General features: G+C 44.9%; 1 protein-coding gene across 1 annotated transcript in view; it reads left to right on the top strand.

Moving 5' to 3' along the window:
- The window catches only part of LOC135547883 (stanniocalcin-2-like), a 33,518-nt gene that overhangs the window by 694 nt on the left and 9,647 nt on the right, over positions 1–23,177 (top strand). Inside the window, exons 2-3 of the mRNA XM_064977096.1 lie at positions 129–253; positions 3,106–3,305. Coding sequence (XP_064833168.1) covers positions 129–253; positions 3,106–3,305 — 325 coding nt within the window. The remainder of the gene's footprint in view (positions 1–128; positions 254–3,105; positions 3,306–23,177) is intronic.

Here is a 23,177-nt window from a genome sequence, read left to right as displayed (position 1 = left end):
GTTTCCGCTTTATTTGTCCTACCTTGTTGTTTTTAGCTTAGCTAACTAGCTAGCCAGCTGTTTGAAATGTTGCGGCTATTGATCAATGGGTAACGTAAATGACGTGCTTCTGTCATTGTTGTCATCAGCCTGCCTACCAGAATCTACGACAGAAAGTTGACAACTTCGTCTCTACTCATTTGAACACTCAAGACTGGAACCCATCAATCAACAAAAATCAAGTGCGAAATGTGCTAAGACAAAGCGTCGTGCAGTGAGTAGCTACTATATATGATTATAATTCTGCTTGTAAATGTCTAATGCATTGTAATTGTTGACAGTACATAACAATTAAATTACTTTCTCAAGCCAAAAACAGTGCCATCTGCACATGAATGATTAAGGTCATGTACCCAGTCTGGATTGCAATCAGGTGTTCCTGCTAATGCCAGTATTTTTTTTATTTAACCTTTATTTAACCAGGTAAGCTAGTTGAGAACAAGTTCTCATTTACAACTACAACCTGGCCAAGATAAAGCAAAGCAGTGCGACACAAACAGCAACACAGAGTTACACATGGAATAAACAAGCATACAGTCATACAGGAAAAAAAGTCTATATACAGTGTGTGCAAATGGCGTGAGGAGGTAGGCAATAAATAGGCCATAGTAGCGAAGTAATTACAATTTAGCAGATTAACACTGGAGTGATAAATGAGAAGATGATGATGTGCAAGCAGAGATACTGGTGTGCAAAAGAGCAGAAAGTAAATAAAAACAATATGGTGATTAGGTGGGCTATTTACAGATGGGCTATGTACAGCTGCAGCCGATTGGTTAGCTGCTCAGATAGCTGATGATTAAAGTTAGTGAGGGAAATATAAGTCTCCAGCTTCAGCGATTTTTGCAATTTGTTCCAGTCACTGGCAGCAGAGAACTGGAAGGAAAGGTGGCCAAAGGAGGTATTGGCTTTGGGGATGACCAGTGAGCTATACCTGCTGGAGCGTGTGCTACGGGTGGGTGTTGTTATCGTGACCAGTGAGCTGAGATAAGGCGGAGCTTTACCTAGTATAGCTTTATAGATGACCTGGAGCCAGTGGGTCTGGCGACGAATATGTAGCGAGGGCTAGCCGACTAGAGCATACAGGTCGCAGTGGTGGGTGGTATAAGGGGTTTTGGTAAGAAAAGGAATGGCACTGTGAAAGACTACATCCAGTTTGCTGAGTAGAGTATTGGAAGCTATTTTGTAGATGACCTCGCCAAAGTCGAGGATCGGTAGGATAGTCAGTTTTACTAGGGTAAGTTTGGCGATGTGAGTGAAGGAGGCTTTATTGCGAAATAGAAAGCCGATTCTAGATTTGATTTTGGTTTGGAGATATTTAATATGAGTCTGGAAGGAGAGTTTACATTCTAGCCAGACACCTAGGTATTTGTAGTTGTCCACATATTCTAGGTCAGAACCGTCCAGGGTAGTGATGCTAGTCAGGCGGGCGTGTGCGGGCAGCGAAAGGTTGTAAAGCATGCATTTGGTTTTACTAGCATTTAAGAGTATTTGGAGGCCACAGAAGGAGTATTTTATTTACATTACATTTGAGTCATTTGGCAGACGCTCTTATCCAGAGCGACTTACAAATTGGATGGCACGAAGCTTGTTTGGAGGTTAGTTAACACAGTGTCCAAAGACGGGCCAGATTTATACAGAATAGTGTCATCTGCGTAGAGGTAGATATATCATTGATATATATACAGAGAAAAGAGTCAGCCTGAGAATTGAACCCTGTGGTACCCCCATAGACTGCCAGAGGTTCGGACAACAGGCCCTCCAATTTGACCCTGGACTCTGTCAGCGAAGTAGTTGGTGAACCAGGCGAGGCAGTCATTTGAGAAACCAAGGCTATTGAGTCTGACGATAAGAATGCAGTGATTGACAGAGTCGATGGAGTTGAAGATGGCTGCACAGTACTGTCTTTTATCGATGGCGGTTATGATATTGTTTAGTACCTTGAGCGTGGCTGAGGTGCACCTGTGACCAGCTCGGAAGGTACGGTGGGATTTGATATGGTCTGCTTATTAACTTGGCTTTCGAAGACTTTAGAGTGGCAGGGCAGGATGGATATAGGTCTATAACAGTTTGGGTCTAGAGTGTCACCCCCTTTGAAGAGGGGGATAACCGCGGCAGCTTTCCAATCATTAGGGATCTCTGACGATATGAAAGAGAGGTTGTACAGACTGGTAATAGAGGTTGCAACAATGGCGGTGGATCATTTTAGAAAGAGAGGGTCCAGATTGTCTAGCCCAGCTGATTTGTACAGTTTCAGGTTTTGCAGCTCTTTCAGGTGAAGGAGAAGCTGGGGAGGCTCGGGCAAGTAGCTGCGGGGGCGGAGCTGTTGACCGGGGTTGGGGTAGCTAGGAGGAAAGCATGGCCAGCCGTAGAGAAATGCTTATTGACATTTTCGATCGTGGATTTATCGGTGGTGACCGTGTTACCTAGCCTCTGTACAGTGGACAGCTAGGAGGAGGTGCTCTTGTTCTCCATGGACTTTACAGTGTCCCAAAACTTTTTGGAGTTAGAGCTACAGGATGCAAATTCCTGTTTGAAAAAGATAGCCTTTGCTTTCCTGACTGACTGCGTGTATTGGTTCCTGACTTCCCTGAACAGTTGCATATCACGGGGACTATTCGATGCTATTGCAGTCCGCCACAGGATGTTTTTGTGCTAGTCAAGGGCAGTCAGGTCTGGAGTGAACCAAGGGCTATATCTGTTCTTAGTTCTACATTTTTTGAAAGGGGCATGCTTATTTAAGATGGTGAGGAAATTACTTTTAAAGAACGACCAGGCATCCTCAACTGACGGGATGAGGTCAATATCCTTTCAGGATACCCGGGCCAGGTCGATTAGAAAGGCCTGCTCGCAGAAGTGTTTTAGGGAGCGTTTGACAGTGATGAGGGGTGGTCGTTTGACCGTGGACCGATAGCAGATGCAGGCAATGGGGCTGAGATCCTGGTTGAAAACAGCAGAGGTGCATTTGGAATGCAAGTTGGTCAGGATAATATCTATGAGGGTGCCCATGTTTACAGATTTAGGGTATATGTGACAGTCATATGTATTGTCTCTGTGGTGTGTCAGGTCAGGCATGCTGGAGTCCGGAGTGGACAGAATCATCACCCAGGTGGTGGATCCCAAGCTTAACCACACCTTCAGGCCCCACATTGAGGAAGCCATTCACGACTTCCTGTCTGCTGAGAAGAAGGAGGAGGGTCCATCCAACACTCCATCAGAGACAGAACAGCAAGATGCTCCAAGCCACACTGGACCCAAAACACCATGAGGTCAGTGTGTCACACCTGTGGTCAAGATTGCTGAAATCAACATAAACATACAAATCATTGGGAAAAACTATAGGTATTGAACTATAATCTCCTCAGAATGTTTCAGGTTCTCAGTTTGTCATTTATCTTTATTTCAGGTGCAGAGAAACGTCTTCTGCTAAAGGTGGAGTTTTCTAGAGCTCCATCAGACTGGACAAGGAACTCCAACTTTAAAAACTAGTGTGCAGGAATCATGGCGCAAGGGCTTTGCAAGAGGTTTCCACAACTCTTAGTCATTCTTCATGTGGAGAAACCAAGCCATGGATTTCAGCTGTCAATGCTGGACATGCGTACCAACTACCAAGTCAAAGGAGGAATCGTGCAAAATGACACTTTATTGTGTAGCTAGCACAATTGGCTAAATATACCATCTTTTACTTCCAGATAAAGTTGTATGAATTGCTCTGATTTAAATTGCATTTGTGGTTATTGAATTAACAATAGAATGGTCACTTTTATTTCTTAAAAGCCAGAAGTAGTCATTGTTCGTAATGTTTGCTAACTGATTTTATCCCCCAATGTTTTGCCACTTTTTTTTTGTGAATTTTGTAAATAAATGTTTTCAACAATAAATGATTTGGTAGAAATGTTTACACTGTCCTTTCATTTTTAAACTGGGTCAATAGAAAATGTGCTGTACTGGCCATGGTAAGACTTCATTGCTGAGTTAGCCTAGATTAAATGATCCATACCTCTGCTACATCTGACTATAGTCTTATTAGATTAGAATGATCTCAGCATTATTATCCAATTTGGAGCCATCCAGAGCAAAATCAGTGAAATCCCTTGAGGGGAGGGAGGTGCAATGTGTTCCTTATAGAGTACACAGTCCTGGGCAAAACCTTAGCCATAAAAGGGTGCTACAGTCTTTGCCAATTTGAGACTTGACATCTGGAGTACAACCCGGGATATGAAACTAGCTCCCAGGGGGGATCCAACAGGCTGCCTCTGACAGGTTTGTTGGCATTTCTCTGGGCAGACAGGGTGCAAGGTGATTGGTACGGCATGTTGCTGTCTCCACAGCCATGCTATATTTCTCTTGCTACCCTCGGCCATGTAGGAGAGGCTTAGCTCAATGGCCCTAAGATGCAGCCCCCAGGAAGGGGACGAGGGGCTCTGGATGAGCTGTGCAGAGTGTTCCCACCTGGCTGGGACAAAGGTTAAATTGATAGAGCTGCTTCTGTCTTTCACCACCTCGCCTTTGAGGACGTGCAGACTAGCAGGCCCTCTATGCTGCATCACTGAGAACTGGCAAGCAGGTCTTTCTGTTGTCTTTAAAAAATATATCAGATACTTCGACACAACAGAATGAGTTTTCTTCGCTTTCCTGGTCTTTGTACAAGTAGTAGGAGAAAAGTCAGAAGGAAATTATATATGCACTCTGTATTTATTTGGACAGTGAAGCTAAAACATTTATCTTGGCTCTATAATCCAGTATTTTGGATTTGAGATCAAATGTTTCATGACTACGGAATGTTACCTTTTATTTGAGGGTATTTTCATACATATGTTTTACCGTTTAGAAATGATAGCACGTTATGTATCTAGTCCCCCCATTTGAAGGTGTCTGGCATACATTTTATTTTTTACAAATTTGCATATGTAGATACATGGGCACAAAGATCATACCCCCGAGACATGCTAACCACTCAATTTTACCAATAACAGTGGAGGTTAGCCTTTTTTTGGGGGGGGGGGGGTATGATATTTATACCTCTAACTTTCTCACTCAACATTATTCACGTTTCATTCATGATTATCCGTAATCATGGGAGCATCCACATTAATGTGGAAGTGTTCAGAAACATATTCTATTCTTATTTACCATAAAAGTGACTCCAAAATGATTTACCATTTATTTATATTAGGCACAACATAATCTGAAACACAACCAAAACAAACTGCAAACACATCCAAGTTTGTAGAGTCACAAGCTTGATGTAGTAATTTCGTGCTAGGGCTATGGGACCAAATACTACACTTTTGACCACTTATATACACACATATAAGGGGATTTGCCCAAATACGTATGACACCTTCAAATGGGGGGACTAGATAAATAAAGTGCTTTAATTTCTAAACGGTAAAACAGATATGTATGAAAATAACATCAAAATACAAGGTGACATTCTGTACTGTCCCCTCATATGAAACATTTGATCGCAAATCCAAAATGCTGGAGTATAGCGCCAAGTGAAAAGCTTTAGCTTCACTGTCCGAAAAAACACATGTGGGAGTGTAGTAGATCGATAAGGGCAAGTGGAAAGTGGATACTAGTGACATATTGGACATTGAACATAGCTAATTTGTTGGTTGCTAAGATAAGTGACACCTAGTGAAAGCCGATCTTGTCCTGATTTTAACACCACAATTGTCAGCTGTCTGGCGTGAGTAATCAGAAAGCAGGGCGAGGAATTGAACGACCTGGCTCCGTTGCACTCTAGCTGGAAGTCTCTCGTCCTCACTCCCTCTAGTCCGTACCTGTTATGCAGGTCATAGTATGTGGTTGGGATTATCGACTAACACTCTTTGTATTAAGTCAAGTAAAGCCACTTATTACACACGCATAATACCAGTAACTCAGTTAAAAGCCATGGCAACTTACGACCAGATGGTCTGAACACACTCGTTTTTTATCCTGAATATTAAAGGTCAAGTGGTGACCAAGTTGTGTTTCAGAGCTCTCACAACAACTGCATCTTCCTCCCACACAATGGAGGAGTACTGTGCAGTGTACAGTGCAACACAAGGCCGTGCTGAAGCAGATGCTTTGGCAGTATCTCAAATGTAAGACAAAACCCACAAAGGGGGCATAGTGATCCAAACTAGCTAAGGGACATCATCCTCTTGCCGTGTCTCTTGAGTCTGACTTGACATAGCTGACAAAGTATGTATGTATGTATCATTTCTGGCGAAGAACAATGTATGCAACCAATACAACAGGAAGGGGTATTAATTGGGAAATAGCTGGTCATCTGTGGGGTTCATTTTTGTGCCTCGGCTCTGGCACTGGCTACTCCCACTAGTTTGTCTATACTCGGGCAACAAATCATGACATGCAATCATGACTCCCTAATTGGAATTTTTGATAATGATGAATTCAAAGGTTTTTAATCATATTTGTAGGACATAGCAAGTAAATAATTTATCATCAAGTGTAAAAAACTAAAATCCACAGATGTACCTAATCACTCACTGATGAGAGAGGACACCAGTACAAATACAAATAAGAGCGTCTGCTAAATGACTAAAATGTCAAATGCAAATGACACACATGGTTGAACAGTGCATTGTGTAAGGAACCAAGTGACACAACACATTTGGCCTTAGATCTGCAGCAATTCAATTTGGGGTCCTTGGGGGGCACAGGTAATGTGAACTTGTGTGTTCACTGCACATCTTGGGTTGGGAAGTCTCAGTTGTCGTTGCATTTGTCTTCTGGACATTATAAATCAACAGAGTTATTATTGAAAGAGGACAGAGGGGGGATAAAGTCACCCTCCACGCCCCTCCCCTTACCCCCATTAGAGCACAGCTGCACGTTGCACGTTGGTCCCAGAGTTGGCTCTCAGAGGCCCAAGCCACAACAATTAAATCCCCGTTCCTCTGCAAAGCCTTAGTGCATCTGTTCATTTTATTGCCCTTCAGATTTTTATCACACATCAGTGGGGGGATTCATTACATAAAGTGGCACACTGAGGTTGCCCGATCCAGGCAAGGTCACAAGTTCCTCAGTCTCTTCTCTCCACTTCAGCCAGGGAATATGCAGACATAATGTGTATTCAAATCTGTGGTGTAGTGATTAGGGAGGCCTATAGGTGTAATCCTCTTTTAAAAGTTTGATGGAGGACATACGGTCAGGTCCAAAATGATTGGCACCTTTGATAAAGATGAGCAAAAAAACTGTAGAAAATAAATAATACCAAATACTTAGCTATAGTTACCTGACAAAATAAAGGAAACTATTGAGTAAATGAGGGATACAAAGTATATTGAAAGCAGGTGCTTCCACACAGGTGAGGTCCATGAGTTAATTAACATCCCATCATGGTTAGGGTCATGTTTAAAAATGCTGGGCAGGCAATTATTTTGGCTACCATGGCCATGCCCCCATAGGATGACATTGTCCCCATCCACAGGGCACAAGTGGTCACTGAATGGTTTGATGAGCATGAAAACAATGTAAACCATATGCCAAGGCTGTCTCAGTTACCAGATCTCAACCCAACTGAACACTAGAGTGGTGCCTGAGACAGCGCTTTCCACCACCATCAACAAAACACCAAATCATGGAATTTCTCATGGAAGAATGGTGTTGCATTCCTCTAATAGAGTTCCAGACACTTGCAGAATATATGCCAAGGTACATTGAAGCTGCTCTGGCTTGTGGTGGCCCAACACCCAATTAATTAAGAAACTTTATATTGGTGTTTCCTGTATTTTGTCAGTTACCCGTATATTGCGTTCACATTTATTTTGTTGAAATGGCATTTTTTTATACTAATACAATTGCTCAGAGAAAGAGATTTTGTTAAACAGGTTATATACAAAACTATTGGCACCCCTGTTTTCAGTACTCAAACACTCTCCCCTTGCGAGGATAAATAAAAAGCCTTTTTCTAAATTGTTTTATGAGTTGGAGAACACATTGGGAGGGATCTTAGACCATTGCTCCATACAGAATCTTTCCAAATCCTTGAAATCCATCGTCTGCGTTTATGGACTGCTCTCTTCAATTCAAACCACAGGTTTCTGAGATTGCCATTGCAAAATTTAGATTTAGTGGTCAATTAACCATTTCTTTATTGATTTTGATGTGCTTGAGGTTATTGTCTTGCTGGAAGATCCACTTGCAGCCAATTATCAGGTTTTTGACTAAAAGTTGATGATGCCGTTGACCTTAAGGGCCCCAGGACCAGTAGAAGCAAAATAGCCCCAGAACATCAAACATCCACCATCATATTTTACAGTAGGTATGAGATACTTTTCTGCATATGCTTCTGTCTTTCGACACCAAACCCACCCCTGGTGTGTGTTTTAGACATTTTAGAAAAAGGCTCAGTATCGTTATCCCTAGAGAGTGCTCTAGTACTGAATTCAGCGGTGCCAATCATTTTGACCCCCATCTTCTTTAGATTTGTTTTTATTGCTTGTTAAACCAAACCTCTTTCTCTGAGCAAATGTATTAGCAGAAAATAATATCATTTTATCATTTTCCAAAAAATGTTTTGCATACAATATAACATTATTTGTATGATTTATTTTACAGGCCTACAGTCTTTTTTGCACATCTTCATTAACGTTGCCAATCATTTTGGACCTGACTGTATGCATGGTGAATATGTTAGCAAATTTATGATTTATATCATTTTTGGAAAGTTATATTTTGAAGTAATTAGTTGCGGAATAAGGACTCAATAAGGACAGAGGATAGCGGCTGGCTACAGTTTATATAAAAAAAAACAACTGAGGATCAATTCATTACACAGAGAGAATTATTAGCAGGCCTATATACATATTAGGCAATTGTATTCATTGTATATTTTATTTTAAAAATATTATGAATTCTGCCATTACAAGCACATTCTGCTGTTTTTCAGAGTGAGAAAGAAGAAAGTAAGCTCGTAACATGAGCACAGCTTGGCTATTCTATTCATCTGCAGATGTCAGCGCTGATGTAATTTCATTGATTTATCCACTTGTTTTTGGCATGAGTCTGAAGCACAATGCCCTAACAGGGCAAAGTGTATGCAACTCACATGTTTAATGTCAGGCAATGTGCAGATTTGAGGAGACGTTGTGTGTAGTGGGCCCTGTTGTCTTTTCCCACGTGCTTAGGGGCCGCTAGTGGGGGACAGGACAAATACTCTCTCTGTATGCATTGTCATGACCTACTGTATCACAGTGGAACACAAACCAGGTGCCTTCAACACTATCAGAACGTTTTATTTGAGTGTCTCACAGAGATCATTCTCAACCCACATCTTCCATCTCTTCACTCCATTAATTTTGCCACCATATTAGTTGATTTAGAATGAGGAAAACGTACCCAGATTCATTTACATTTAAGTCAATTATTTCCAAAATGCCATTCCCAAATGCCACCATAATTCAAGAATGACCCCAATATCAAAATACAGTCTCTGGAATGCTTATACTACACCTGCATGATCTTTTCTTTTGTATTTAATCCATCATCATTTAAAAGCTACTCAAATTGTGTTCATACAACATGCACGCACAAGACTTGCATTTTACAACTCATAAAACCAGTTTTACGTTTTGCATTTTTCACAACATCATCATGTGAGAGACAGGGGGTACAAGAATGCACATGAACGTTGTGTGTTTGAGACAATGTGTAGGCATATGTTTCTAGAGCAGGGGTCGTTCAGTGGGGGATCAACACAAAGGTTGCCTGAAGTTGGAACTGTTCTCTTTGGTTGTTTTGAAAGCTCTCTGCGAGGATGAAAGAGCTGGACAGTCACCAGTCTGAACATGGGGCCCACTATGTGTAAAACCACCCACACACACACACACACATGCACACGCACGCACACACACACGCACACACACACACACGAGACCTCTTCGCCCCCTTCCCAAAACAAAACAACAGCTCTCCCTCCCATCTTCAATCGCCCAGGGCCAGGGGGAGGAGAACGGAGATCACCATATCTGTGTGGCGTTACTCCACTGGGACCCTGTGATGTCATCATGGTGTGCTGCACATGATCATGCTGCCCTTGGGCTTTACTAAACTGTCACAAAGTCCAGGGGGATCGTTCACAAAAACAGGTTATGCACCCTGGGACTTTCATCCAATGTGCCAGTCTCTGCTTCAAGACAGCACGCCCTTTGGATTTTTCCCCATAACACACAAGAAGCTGTTCTGTTCGACGAACAATTCTTCTCGCAGCAAGATAGGCACTCAATGCCCTAAACGGGCAAAGTGTATGCAACTCACGACTCTCCTGTGAGGAGTAGGGAGGCAGGTGAAATGTCGCTATGATTAAGGGCTGGTTAACATGTGATGATGAAAGGACCTTAGGTAAGAATGCTGGATTTGGCCAAAGCACTGCCTTAGATCCATCTTCTGCTAAAGTGAGTAATGAAGGTTGGGATCATCAGCACAAAGCGCATGTACTGTAAGGCATTTCTCGGAGTTAACACGCATGGCTGAAACCATAGCCAATAGAACCGAGACGAAATGCTGTGTGAAAGTCTTGACTGATCTGAGCTCCTTGCATAGCGGGATCAAGTGAAGACAGTGGGCTCAAATGGTGGAGTCATAAATGATAGACCATAGGACAACATCTAACTCCCACGAGGGTACTGAAGGAGCCATTTGGGTGGCCGTAGCCTGAAGCACCCAAATGGAGTTGATTTCAATGAATGCACTGCGATACGGCAGAGGGTGTGCCTGTAGTAATGCATCTGCAATCTGGTCATGATCCATAGAGATGGCTGAACAAAACATCACACAGAAGTACGACACTTTCCACTCAATTCTGAGGATTTCCTCAGCCAGAGCCACATTTAATAGATGGACACCACCAAGACCTCAAACAAGTGATGGCAATCACAATAGAGTTTTTACTCAGTTCAAGTTTAAAAGTTAAAGTTTAATATTTGTTTTCACTGCATGTTACTTCTCCTTAAACAAAGTGTTGTTTTTGAAACAATTTTTGCACTTTATTTTATTGTATTTCAACCAATTATATTTTAAAAATATTTCAGTTGAGTAATGTTTACTTTGAAGTAAATTTACTAAAATAGAAAATATAGGCTACATTATTCATCTTTCATTTAATGTTATATGTATAAAGGAAATTTGTCTTTTGTGTCTGTTGAAAATTATATCATATTTATCTGATCATATTGGAATACTGCATCTTTAGGTTGTATTTAAAAATTTTTCAATGAACATGTATCCCTCCGTCCATTTGACTTTAGCCACATTATTCTTTAACTGCATCTTTATGTAATACATGTATGCACTTTAACTATGCCGACTTTGTTTACATACTCATCTCATATGTATATACTGTACTCGATACCATCTACTGTATCTTGCCTATGCCGCTCTGTACCATCACTCATTCATATATCTTTATGTACATATTCTTTATCCCCCTACACTTGTGTGGATAAGACAGTAGTTTTGGAATTGTTAGTTAGATTACTTGTTGGTTATTACTGCATTGTCGGAACTAGAAGCACAAGCATTTCGCTACACTCGCATTAACATCTGCTAACCATGTGTATGTGACAAATAAACATTTGATTTGATTTGATTGTAGATGGAGACTTCCCTGCAGCCATAAGCTCCTGGAGGAAAGTCAAAATGACAGAAATTGGGCAGGAAGTTAACAATTTCGCATGGTCGACCCACCACTTCCTGAACACATTTCCCTTGTAGGAATACAGGGTTTGCGTAGAGGATGCCTTGGCTGCCTAAATTGTATCCATTACCAAAGAGAGCAACCCTGCAGCTACAAGGCAGTTACTTTCAGGGGCCACATCCACAACTTCAGTATGCTGGTTTGGGGTGCCAACGCTTGCCGTCCGCTTGTGACATGAGGTCCGCTCGAAGCGGAGGTTCCCATGGTTGGGAGGTTGTCAGCTGTACAAGGTCTGAAAACGATTGATGCTGTGGCCTATGTGAAGCAACAAGCATAACTTACACACTCTCAAGACTGATCTTCTTCGAGACCCGAGGGAGCAAGGACATTGGTGGAAACGCATACAGCAGCCCCCTTGGCCATCTGTGTGATATGGCATCGCCCCAAGTGGGCCTCCAGGACCCTTGGAGAACTGCATAGGACAATGGGTTGAATCTTGCGATGCAAACAGATCGGTGACGTCCATTCTGAATCGCACCCTGATCATCTCCACTACAGAGGAAGAAGGCCTCCTCTGGAGAAGACGTTCTGGTGCCTGATTCTCCAGCCCTGGCAGGTGTATTGCTCTCAGGTGTCTGTTTGCCCAAAGCAGTAGCTCCTTTGCTAGTGCAGTGTCATTGACCTCAATCCTTCCCGGGTGGTTGATGTGTGCAACCACGGTTGTGTTGTCTGTCCATATCAGTGAATGTTGTCTTCTCAATACTGGGAGGAAGTGCCAGAGTGCAAGGTGAACCACCTTGAGCTCCAGTACATTGATGTGAGCCATTGTCCATGGTGCTGACCATACACCATGGACCCCAGACTACTCCCCATCCCTGTAGGGAGGCTCTGTGTTCAAAGACCCGGTTGTGAACTGGGCATAGGAGAACTCCACTGGGAGTTTGATGTGCTAGGCATCACCATTGTATTGCTCTCCAGTAACTCATTGAAATTGTCAGATTTTTGTGTTTGTTCCTTTTGGGACATAGATTATGTCTGTTGTACCAGCATTGTATTGGCCACATGTGGAGCAAGCCCAATGGTACAACATGGACTGCAGCAGCTTGGAGGCCTAGGAGCCTCTGACTCTATAGTGCTGACACCTGTTTGTTTTTTTCAGTTTGAATGTCAAAAGACAATCTGTCAAAGATACCACTCTTTCTGGAGACTGTTGCTCGCATGATTTGAGCTTACAGTGTCAAGGCCAGGAAGTGCACACACTGAGTATGGACCAGAGAGCTCTTTTCCAAGTTCATTGTTAGTCCCAACTCAGAGAGGTCATGTGAGATCATGGATGTGTGTGCCAAAGCTTGGTTTTGTGACCCTGCAAATACACTATATATACATAAAGGTATTTGGACACCCGTTCAAATTAGTGGATTCGGCTATTTCAGCCACACTAGTGGCTGACAGGTGTATAAAATCGAGCACACTGCCATGCAATCTCCATAGACAAACACTGGCAAACACTGCCCCAGTCAACTGTAAGTGCTGTTATTGTGAAATGGAAATGTCTAGGTGCAACAACGGCTCAGCCGCAAAGTGGTAGGAAACACAAGCTCACAGAATGGGACTGGCGTGTGCTGAAGCGCATAGCGTGTAAACATTGTCTGTTCTCAGTTGCAACACTCACTACCAAGTTCCAAACTGCCTCTGGAAGCAATGTCAGCACAAGAACTGTTCGTCGGGAGCTTTATGAAATGGGTTTCCATGGCCGAGCAGCCGCACACAAGCCTAAGATCACCATGCTCAATGCCAAGCGTTGGCTGGAGTGGTGTAAAGCTCGCTGCCATTGGACTCTGGAGCAGTGGAAACGCGTTCTCTGGAGTGATGAATCACGCTTCACCATCTGGCAGTCTGACGGACGAATCTGGGTTTGGTGGATGCCAAGAGAACGCTACCTGCCCCAATGTATACTGACAACTGTAAAGTTTGGTGGAGGAGGAATAATGGTCTGGGGCTGTTTTTCATGGTTCAGGCTTAGTTCCAGTGAAGGGAAATCTTAACGCTACAGCTTACAATGGCATTCTAGACGACTTTGTGCTTCCAACTTTGTGGCAACAGTTTGGAGTAGGCCCTTTCCTGTTCCAACATGACAATACCCTGTGCACAAAGCGAGGTCCATACAGAAATGGTTTGTCGAGATCGGTGTGGAAGAACTTGACTGGCCTGCACAGACCCCTGTAGAATAGCAGGAAACTTGCTTTAAAACGGCAACATTTTCTCATAGACTCGTGAGGAAATTTGAAGAATAGCTTTAGAAAACTGCACAGAAGGTGTGTACAAATGTGTAAAAAAAAGAAGAAATTAAACGTTTTCCAGGGGCCCAAATGCGGTAGTCCTGCCCTGCGTTGGACCCTGGGGAAGGCCTGCCTGGCCCTGCAGCCTGTACTCTTTTCTCAGCCTGGTAAAGTGAGTTTATTTGAACAGCAGCAGCAACCCTCCTAAACCCAAAGTTACTACCCTTCTGAGAAGCCTGCTCCTTTTCTTGGCAGCATGCGGGGTCTGTTAAATGTGCCCTGACGTAAGAGGCTGAGACCATCGTTGCTTTCCTCTGACAGTTCAGATTCACTCTGCAGAGTCAGCATCTGCTGCCACCAGAGACCCGAGATCGGCTCCATTAGGCACACTGCCTGAGAGCAGCACACCCACAGCACACCCAGAGAACACCACCCCTTAACCACACCGTCAACAGTGTGGTTAATCCTATGTGATTGTGTTGCCACAGCTAATGAGGGCTTATGCATGTAGGTCTGGAAAAGCAGGCTATTCAATACCTTCCACTAGTCAGCAATAGCCAATTTTATTGATGACAACTGTTTTCATGAAGTAATTTTGTTTAATCTGACTCCAGAGTGCTGACACAGGTTTTACATGTGACGTGGTGGTATCGGTATTACACAAGAGACATATGATGTTGACTGTTTTGAGGACCACATTCTTTGGATGTGTTGGGTGAGAGTCAGAAGGGTGAACAGCATACATTTACTACCGAACAACAGAGTACGGCCAGTATCCCTGTATCGGTTACCTGCATATGGGGAAAATGGAATTGGACTATTTCACAATCATGATTTGCACACAGATAAATATTATTGTGGGAAAAACTGTGGCTGAGCAAAACCAGAGGTTTCAGATATTCTCTCTTCCAACACTTCAGATAAAAATCCCCTGATTTCAAGCAGAGTGTCAGGACCCGGTTACGAACCTGGGTCTCCGGAGTGAGAAACAGTCACTTAACCAACTGAGCCACGAATAGTCAGCAGAACCCAGAAGATGAGGCAGACACCGCAGTACTTAAGACGGTGTATTTAATAAAGTAAAAAGGAGAAGTCCTTCAATACAAAAATGGTAAATCCAAAAGGTGGTAGGAATAGCACAAAAAAGCCTTAAGAGATACTCAAAAACAAAAACAGAATTCCACAAGAGCATCCACCGGAATCGACAAGAATACACAGAACACTAGGGCTGGGTGCTAACATACAAACACAGAGCACAGAACTGAGGGAAACTAAGGGTTTAAATACAATCAGGGGAAACGAGGCACAGGTGCAAATAATAATGGGGAACAAGGGAAAAAACATAAGGTCAAAAAGCACAATGGGGGCATCTAGTGACCAAAACCCGGAACAACCCTGGCCAAATCCTGACAGAATCCCCCTAGGAACGGCTCCTGACGTTCCTACCAGCTCTCTCAGGGTGGAGGGCCCTGAACTGACGAATGAGGTCAGGGTCCAGGATGTCTTTGGCAGGAACCCAGGAGCGCTCCTCGGGACCGTAACCTTCCCAGTCCACCAGATACTGCCAGGACCGCTGCACCCGGCGGGAATCCAGTATCCGATGGACGGTATAAGCCGGCTGGCCTCCAATGACACGAGGCGGAGGGGGAGGTCTGTCTGCCGGGACAAGGGGAAAAAACAACAGGTTTTAACAATGAAATGTGAAATGTGGGATTAATCTTAAGGGATCTGGGTAAGTGTAGGCGATAAGAAACTGGGTTAACTCTCCTGGCAACCTTGAAGGGACCGATGTATTTTTGGGACAGCTTGCGAGACTCCACCCGTAGAGGTAAGTCTCTTGTGGAGAGCCAGACTCTCTGGCCGGGGCGCAGGGTAGGCCCGGGACGGCGACGTCTGTTGGCTTGTTGTTGGTACCTCTGTGAGGAACGCATAAGATTAAGACGGGTCTTCCTCCACATAAGCCGACAGCGTCTGACGAACTTCAAGGCTGAAGGCACTCTGACTTCTGCCTCCTGGTCCGGGAACAATGGAGGAGCATAGCCAAACTGACACTCGTGCGGGGACATACCAGTGGAGGAGGAGCGCAAGGTGTTGTGCGCGTATTCGGCCCAAACAATAAAGGATGACCATGTGGACGGGTTGTCACGAGTCATACATCGGAGGGTGGTTTCCAGCTCTTGATTCATCCTCTCTGTTTGGCCGTTGGACTCCGGATGGTACCCTGAAGATAGACTGGCAGAAGCCCCCATGAGTTGGCAGAAGGCCTTCCAAAACCTTGAGGCGAACTGGGGACCTCTGTCAGAAACCATATCTTGAGGAATGCCGAAGACTCGGAACACATGATTAATTACCAACTCAGCCGTTTCCTTGGCAGAAGGTAACTTAGTCAGAGGGACGAACCTGGCCGCCTTTGAAAACCTGTCGATTATGACTAGGATAGTAGTATTGCCATGGGATGGAGGAAGTCCAGTAATAAAGTCCAATGAGATATGGGACCAGGGTCTGTGGGGAACAGGTAAAGGGTGAAGGAGTCCTTGAGGGCGGAGGTGAGAAGATTTGCCCTGGCAGCACACAGGACAGGCATTGACGAAAGTGGCAACGTCTTCTCTTATGGTAGGCCACCAGAACTTACGCTGGATGAATTCCAAGGTGCGACCTACGCCCGGATGACAGGTGAGGCGAGAGGAGTGCCCCCACAGAAGGACCTGAGTCCTCACTGCCTTGGGGACAAACAACCGATTGGCAGGACCTCCTTTCGGGTCCGGTTCGCTAGCTTGAGCACGTCTCACGGTATCCTCAACTTGCCACGAGATCGGAGCCACAATCTTAGCAGCAGGAAGGACAGGCATGTCCGTGTCATCTCGAATGGCAGGAGCGTAGACTCGGGACAGGGCATCCGGTTTGAGATTCTTCGACCCGGGCCGATAGGTGAGGATAAACTGGAATCGATTGAAGAAAAGAGACCATCTAGCTTGTCTAGAGTTCAACCGCTTCGCCTGCTGGATATACTCCAGATTTTTGTGGTCCGTAAGCACTTGAAACGGGTGAGAAGCCCCCTCGAGCCAGTGTCTCCATTCCTTCAATGCCATCTTAACCGCTAGGAGTTCACGATCCCCACATCGTAGTTCCTCTCAGTCGGGGTAAGCCGGTGTGAGAAGAAAGCGCACGGATGAAGCTTCTTGTCTTCACCCCTCTGAGACAGGACAGCTCCAACACCAACCTCTGATGCGTCTACCTCCACCACAAATGGTTCATCCGTAGTCGGTAGTATCAGGATGGGAGCAGAGAACGCGCTGCTTGAGTCCTTGGAAGGCCGTCTCAGCTTCTCTTCCCCACAAAAACCTTGCATTGCCACCCTTGGTTAAAGCTGAGAGAGGGGCTGCCACCAAGCTGAAGTTCTTGATGAACTTGCGGTAAAAGTTTGTGAAGCCCAGGAAACGCTGAACTTCCTTAACGGATTTGGGGGTGGGCCAATCCGCTACCGCCCCTACCTTCCTGGGGTCCATTTGGACTCGACCGGGTTCCACTACAAATCCCAGGAATTGTACTCGGGATGAATGGAATTCACATTTTTCCGGCTTAACGTACAGATGGCTGTCCAGGAGGCGTTTGAGTACTTGTCTGACATGCTTAGTGTGTTCTTGAAGGGAGCTCGAAAAGATGAGGATGTCATCCAAGTAAACGAACACAAATATGTTAAGCATATCCCTAAGCACATCGTTTATGAGCGCTTGGAACACCGCTGGGGCGTTGGTCAGGCCGAAGGGCATCACCAAGTATTCATAGTGACCAGTAGGCGTGTTGAAAGCAGTCTTCCACTCGTCACCAGGTCTGTTCCGCAGGTCAAGCTTGGTGAAAACAACTGCTTCCTGGAGCAGCTCGAAGGCTGTGGCCATAAGGGGTAGCGGGTAACGGTTACGGACGGTTATGGCATTGAGTCCCCGGTAGTCGATGCAAGGACGTAATCCACCGTCTTTCTTGGCCACAAAGAAAAACCCTGCTCCCGCCGGGGAGATGGATGGACGCATGAGGCCTGCTTCCAGAGCGTCCTTGATGTAGGTATCCATAGCAGCTCGTTCGGGTGGAGATAGGGAAAAGATCCGACCCCTGGGAGGGCAAGTGCCCGGAAACAGGTCGATGGGGCAATCGTAAGGTCTATGGGGTGGTAGCATGGTGGCCCTCTGTTTGCTAAACACCAGTTTGAGGTCATGGTAACACTCGGGAACTCGGGTCAGGTCGATGGATTCTAAAGACTCGGGAGTAGAACTCGGGAATTCTGGAAAATACAAGTAGCTTGGCACGTAGGACCCCACTGCTTGATAGTGCCCACAGACCAGTCGATGTGAGGGTTATGGCTGTGAAGCCAGGGGTATCCAAGGACGAGAGGGAATTCGGAACAGGAGATCAAATGAAAGTTCATCAATTCCTGGTGTTGTGAAACTGAAAGTCGCAAGGAGGTAGTGACATGAGTGACAAGTCCAGATCCCAAAGGGCTTCCATCAAATGTAGTGACCCTCATGGGTTCACTTAGAGGTTCAGAGGGAACGCCATTCTCCTTCGCCCAGACACCATCCATGAAGTTACCTGCGGCTCCAGAGTCTACCAAGGCTTGAAGGTGAAGCTTGTGGTTGTCCCAGGAGAGGGTGACTGGAATGAGCAGACGGGAGTTGGACGGATGGGAGGAGGTTATGTTTCCCGTTACAGTTCCCCCCGGTCTGTACGGGACAGAGCGTTTCCCTGGAGCCCGGGACACGTGGAACGGAAATGGCCCGGTTTGCCGCAATATAGACAGCGTCGCTCCCTCATCCGGCGGTCTCTCTCAGCCTGGGAGATGCGTCCAATCTGCATGGGTTCCGAGGATAAAGGTGGGGACTCGGAGCTGGGACTGATAGGGGCTAGAGGTCTACGGTTGAGTTCTCTCTCTCTCAGACGCTGGTCAATGCGTGAGGCCAACTTGATCAGGGACTCGAGATTGTCCGGTGGTTCCCGAGTGGCCAGTTCATCTTGGATAGTGTCGGAAAGGCCTTTCAGAAAGCACACCGTGAGCGCCTCGTTGTTCCAGCCACTTGCTGCTGCCACCGTGCGGAACTGGATGGCATAGTCCGTCACGCTGCGCCAACCTTGGTGGAGAGTCAGGAGCTGTTTGGCTGAGTCAGAATCACTGCTTGGGCCTTGAAACACTCGTTTGAATTCCTCAGCAAAGGCAGAGTAGCTGGCACAGCAGGAACTATGGGCATCCCACACAGCAGTAGCCCAGGCCAGGGCTTTTTCCGACAGCAGGGTGATGATATAAGCGATCTTAGACCGGTCGGTGGGAAACGACGAGGGTTGTAGCTCAAAGGAGAGAGAACAGTGGGTGAGAAACCCTTTACAAGCACTTGGATCACCTGAGAACCGTTGGGGAGGTGGAAGACGAGGTTCAGCCAGGGGGTTAACTGCCATGGGTACGTGAATCTGAGGTACTGGGACGGGAACTGTTGCCGGGGTAAGACGATCAGATATTTGCTTAATGGAAGTCAGCATCTCCGACAGAAGATGAGAATGTCTAGCCATTAAGGCCTCTTGCTGAACCAGGGCGGCTTCGTGGCGTTGGACAGTCTCCTGGTGGTGGGACAGCATGGCAAAAGGTCCTGGGAACTGGCTGCCTCTGGGTTCATTTATGGCTCTGTGTTTCTGTCAGGACCCGGTTACGAACCTGGGTCTCCGGAGTGAGAAACAGTCACTTAACCAACTGAGCCACGAATAGTCAGCAGAACCCAGAAGATGAGGCAGACACAGCAGTACTTAAGACGGTGTATTTAATAAAGTAAAAAGGAGAAGTCCTTCAATACAAAAATGGTAAATCCAAAAGGTGGTAGGAATAGCACAAAAAAGCCTTAAGAGATACTCAAAAACAAAAACAGAATTCCACAAGAGCATCCACCGGAAACGACAAGAATACACAGAACACTAGGGCTGGGTGCTAACATACAAACACAGAGCACAGAACTGAAGGAAACTAAGGGTTTAAATACAATCAGGGGAAACGAGGCACAGGTGCAAATAATAATGGGGAACAAGGGAAAAAACATAAGGTCAAAAAGCACAATGGGGGCATCTAGTGACCAAAACCCGGAACAACCCTGGCCAAATCCTGGCACAGAGGTCTTAGAAAAACAGAACACTCGGGTAGTAATTAGCCAAAAACATGGTCAATTGCTTTAGAATGTTACAACTTTTACTTGTTGATAAACCAAACATTGTATTCTTCCAACTCCCTGCTCATAACTCATCCATTGTAGGGTTCTATTGTCTCAAAGTAAGGAACAACCAACCACATTCCATGAAAACGCATAGCTATGATTATGTGGTCCTTGTAGTCCACTTCATGGTTGATTGTCATCACCCCTGCCTGACATGCAGTATATAGAGTGCATCCGGAAAGTATTCAGACCCCTTGACTTTTTCCACATTTTGTTACGATTAAATTGTTTGTTTTTCTCATCAATCTACACATAATACCCGATAATGACAAAACAAAACCAGAAATGCTTGCAAATGTTAAAAAAACAACCTAAAAAAACCCTGAAATGTCACATTTACATAAGTATTCAGACCCTTTACTCATTACTTTGTTAAAACACCTTTGGCAGCGATTACAGCCTCAAATCTTCTTGGGTAGGACGCAACAAGTTTGGCACACTTGTATTTGGGGAGTTTCTCCCATTCTTCTCTGCAGATCCTCTCATGTTCTGTCAGGTAGGATGGGCAGTGTCGCTGCACAACAATTTTAAGGTCTCTCCAGAGATGTTCGATCGGGTTCAAGTCTGGGCTCTGGCTGTGCCACTCAAGGACTTGTTACTAAGCCACTCCTGCTTTGTCTTGGCTGTGTGCTTAGAATTGTTGTCCTGTTGGAAGGTGAACCTTCGCCCCAGTCTGAGGTCCTGAGCACTCTGGAGCAGGTTTTGATCAAGGATCTTTTTGTACTTTGCTCCGTTCATCTTTCCCTCAATCCTGACTAGTCTCCTAGTCCCTGCCGCTGAAAAACATACCCACAGCATGATGCTGCCACCACCATGCCTCACCGTAGGGATGGTGCCAGGTTTTGGTACCCTCCCCAGATTTGTGCCTGGACACAATCCTGTCTCAGAGCTCTACAGACAATTCCATCGACCTCATGGCTTGGTTTTTGCTCTGACATTATATAAACATATAAACGTACCTTTCCAAATCATGTCCAATCAATTGAATTTACTACAACTCCAATAAAATTGTAGAAACATCTCAAAGATGATCAATGGAAACAGGATGCACTTGAGCTCAATTTTGAGTCTCATAGCAAAGGGTCTGAATACTTATGTAAATAAAATAAAATAAATTTTTTATATACATTTGCAAAACCTGTTTTCGCTTTGTCATTATGGGGTATTGTATGTAGAGTGATGATTGTGTTTTTTTATTTAATCCATTTTAGAATAAGGCTGAAATTTAACTAAATGTGGAAAAAGCACTTGGGTCTGAATACTTTCCGAATGTACTGTATGTCCCTATTTGACTGTTCTTCAGTGTCACTTATGCTCCTGGCGCCATTGTGGCACTGAACACTTTCACTAAGGATGTTTAGAGAGTGATATGTCTATGCTATGTAAACACTTGAGCTGTTGTTAATAAAGTAAATATCGGTATATTCAACAGCCGAAACATTCAGCACCCACGCTATTGAGGGAATGAATTAAACTCGGCTTAACTGGAGTTGTGTAATCAGCTTGCGAAATTCTTTCAACTCTAAACCATTTACAGCCATTTCAGAGGGCCAACATTTGACCATATTTGGCCATGGAGGAACATACATCTTTGGAGAGAGGGTGAAAGCCATTGCTGAACTTGCCTTCTGCTGGGAGACAGACAGCTTCTCACCCTGTCCCATTACTGGATCTCACCCATTCCGTAACATTAATATTAGCCTAACTAAATGTAACAGTATAACTTTAGAAAGTCCCCTCGCCCATACCCGGGCGCGAACCAGGGACCCTCTGCACACATCAACAACAGTCACCCACAAAGCATCGTTACCCATCGCTCCACAAAAGCTGCGGCCCTTGCAAAGTGTAACTACTACTTCAAGGTCTCAGAGTAAGTGACGTCACCGATTGAAACGCTATTTAGCGCGTACCACCGCTAACTAAGCTAGCCATTTCACATCCGTTACATAAACACTGGGGCCATCCCTAGGGCCCTGCTACTACTGAGGGAAGTATGCCATTATTCCCCGACCTCAGTACACAGCCGTGAATGATAGATGCTTTGGAAACCTCAGACACCCCCCCCACCCCCCTCTCCTTACCAGGCAGCTGGGAGTAATGCTAATGATATTAACTAAGCCAATTGGACTTTTCCAAACAAACACATTGGACGTCTCAAATTAAGCACCTTACTGCTGAAAGCAAAGACAAATTGTTTTGAAAAGTGTCTATGACATCTGAGTTGAAGATGCTGGTTGTGGGCATTTCTGTGGTCCCCTGTACCTCAGTTGGAGGCGCCAAGATAGTGGGTTTGATTTCCAGGACCACCCATACATCAAATGTATGCATGAATGACTACGTCACTTTGGATGAAAGCGTCTGCTGAATGTGAAAATATAAAAGCAACCATTTTAAAGATTTTACTGAGTTACAGTTCATTTATGGCAAGCAGCCAATTGAAAACAATTAATTAGGCCCTAATCTATGGATTTCACAACTCGGAATACAGATATGCATCTAGTGTTGGTCACAGATACCTATAAAAAAAAACTAGGGGCGTGGATCAGAAAAACAGTCCCTATCTGGTCTGACCACCATTTGTCTCATGCAGCATGACATCTCCTTCGCATAGAGTTGATCAGGCTGTTGATTGTGGCCTGTGGAATGTTGTCCTACTCCTCTTCAATGGCCGTGCAAGGTTGCTGGATATGGACAGGAACTGGAACACGCTGTTGAACACGTCGATTCAGAGCATCCCAAACATGCTCAATGGGTGACATGTCGGATGAGTATGCAGGCCATGAAAGAACTGGGGAATTTTCAGCTTTCAGGAATTGTGTACAGATCTGTGCAACATTGGGCCGTGCATTATCATGCTGAAACATGAGGTGATGGTAGCGGATGAATAGCACGACAATGGGCCTCAGGATCTCATCACGATATCTCTGTACATTCAAATTGCCACCGATAAAATTCAATTGTGTT

Source organism: Oncorhynchus masou, chromosome 11 (genome assembly GCF_036934945.1).
Source record: "Oncorhynchus masou masou isolate Uvic2021 chromosome 11, UVic_Omas_1.1, whole genome shotgun sequence".
NCBI lineage: Eukaryota > Metazoa > Chordata > Actinopteri > Salmoniformes > Salmonidae > Oncorhynchus > Oncorhynchus masou.
Note: the sequence above shows the minus strand (reverse complement) of the source record. Positions and strands in the feature narration are given on the sequence as shown.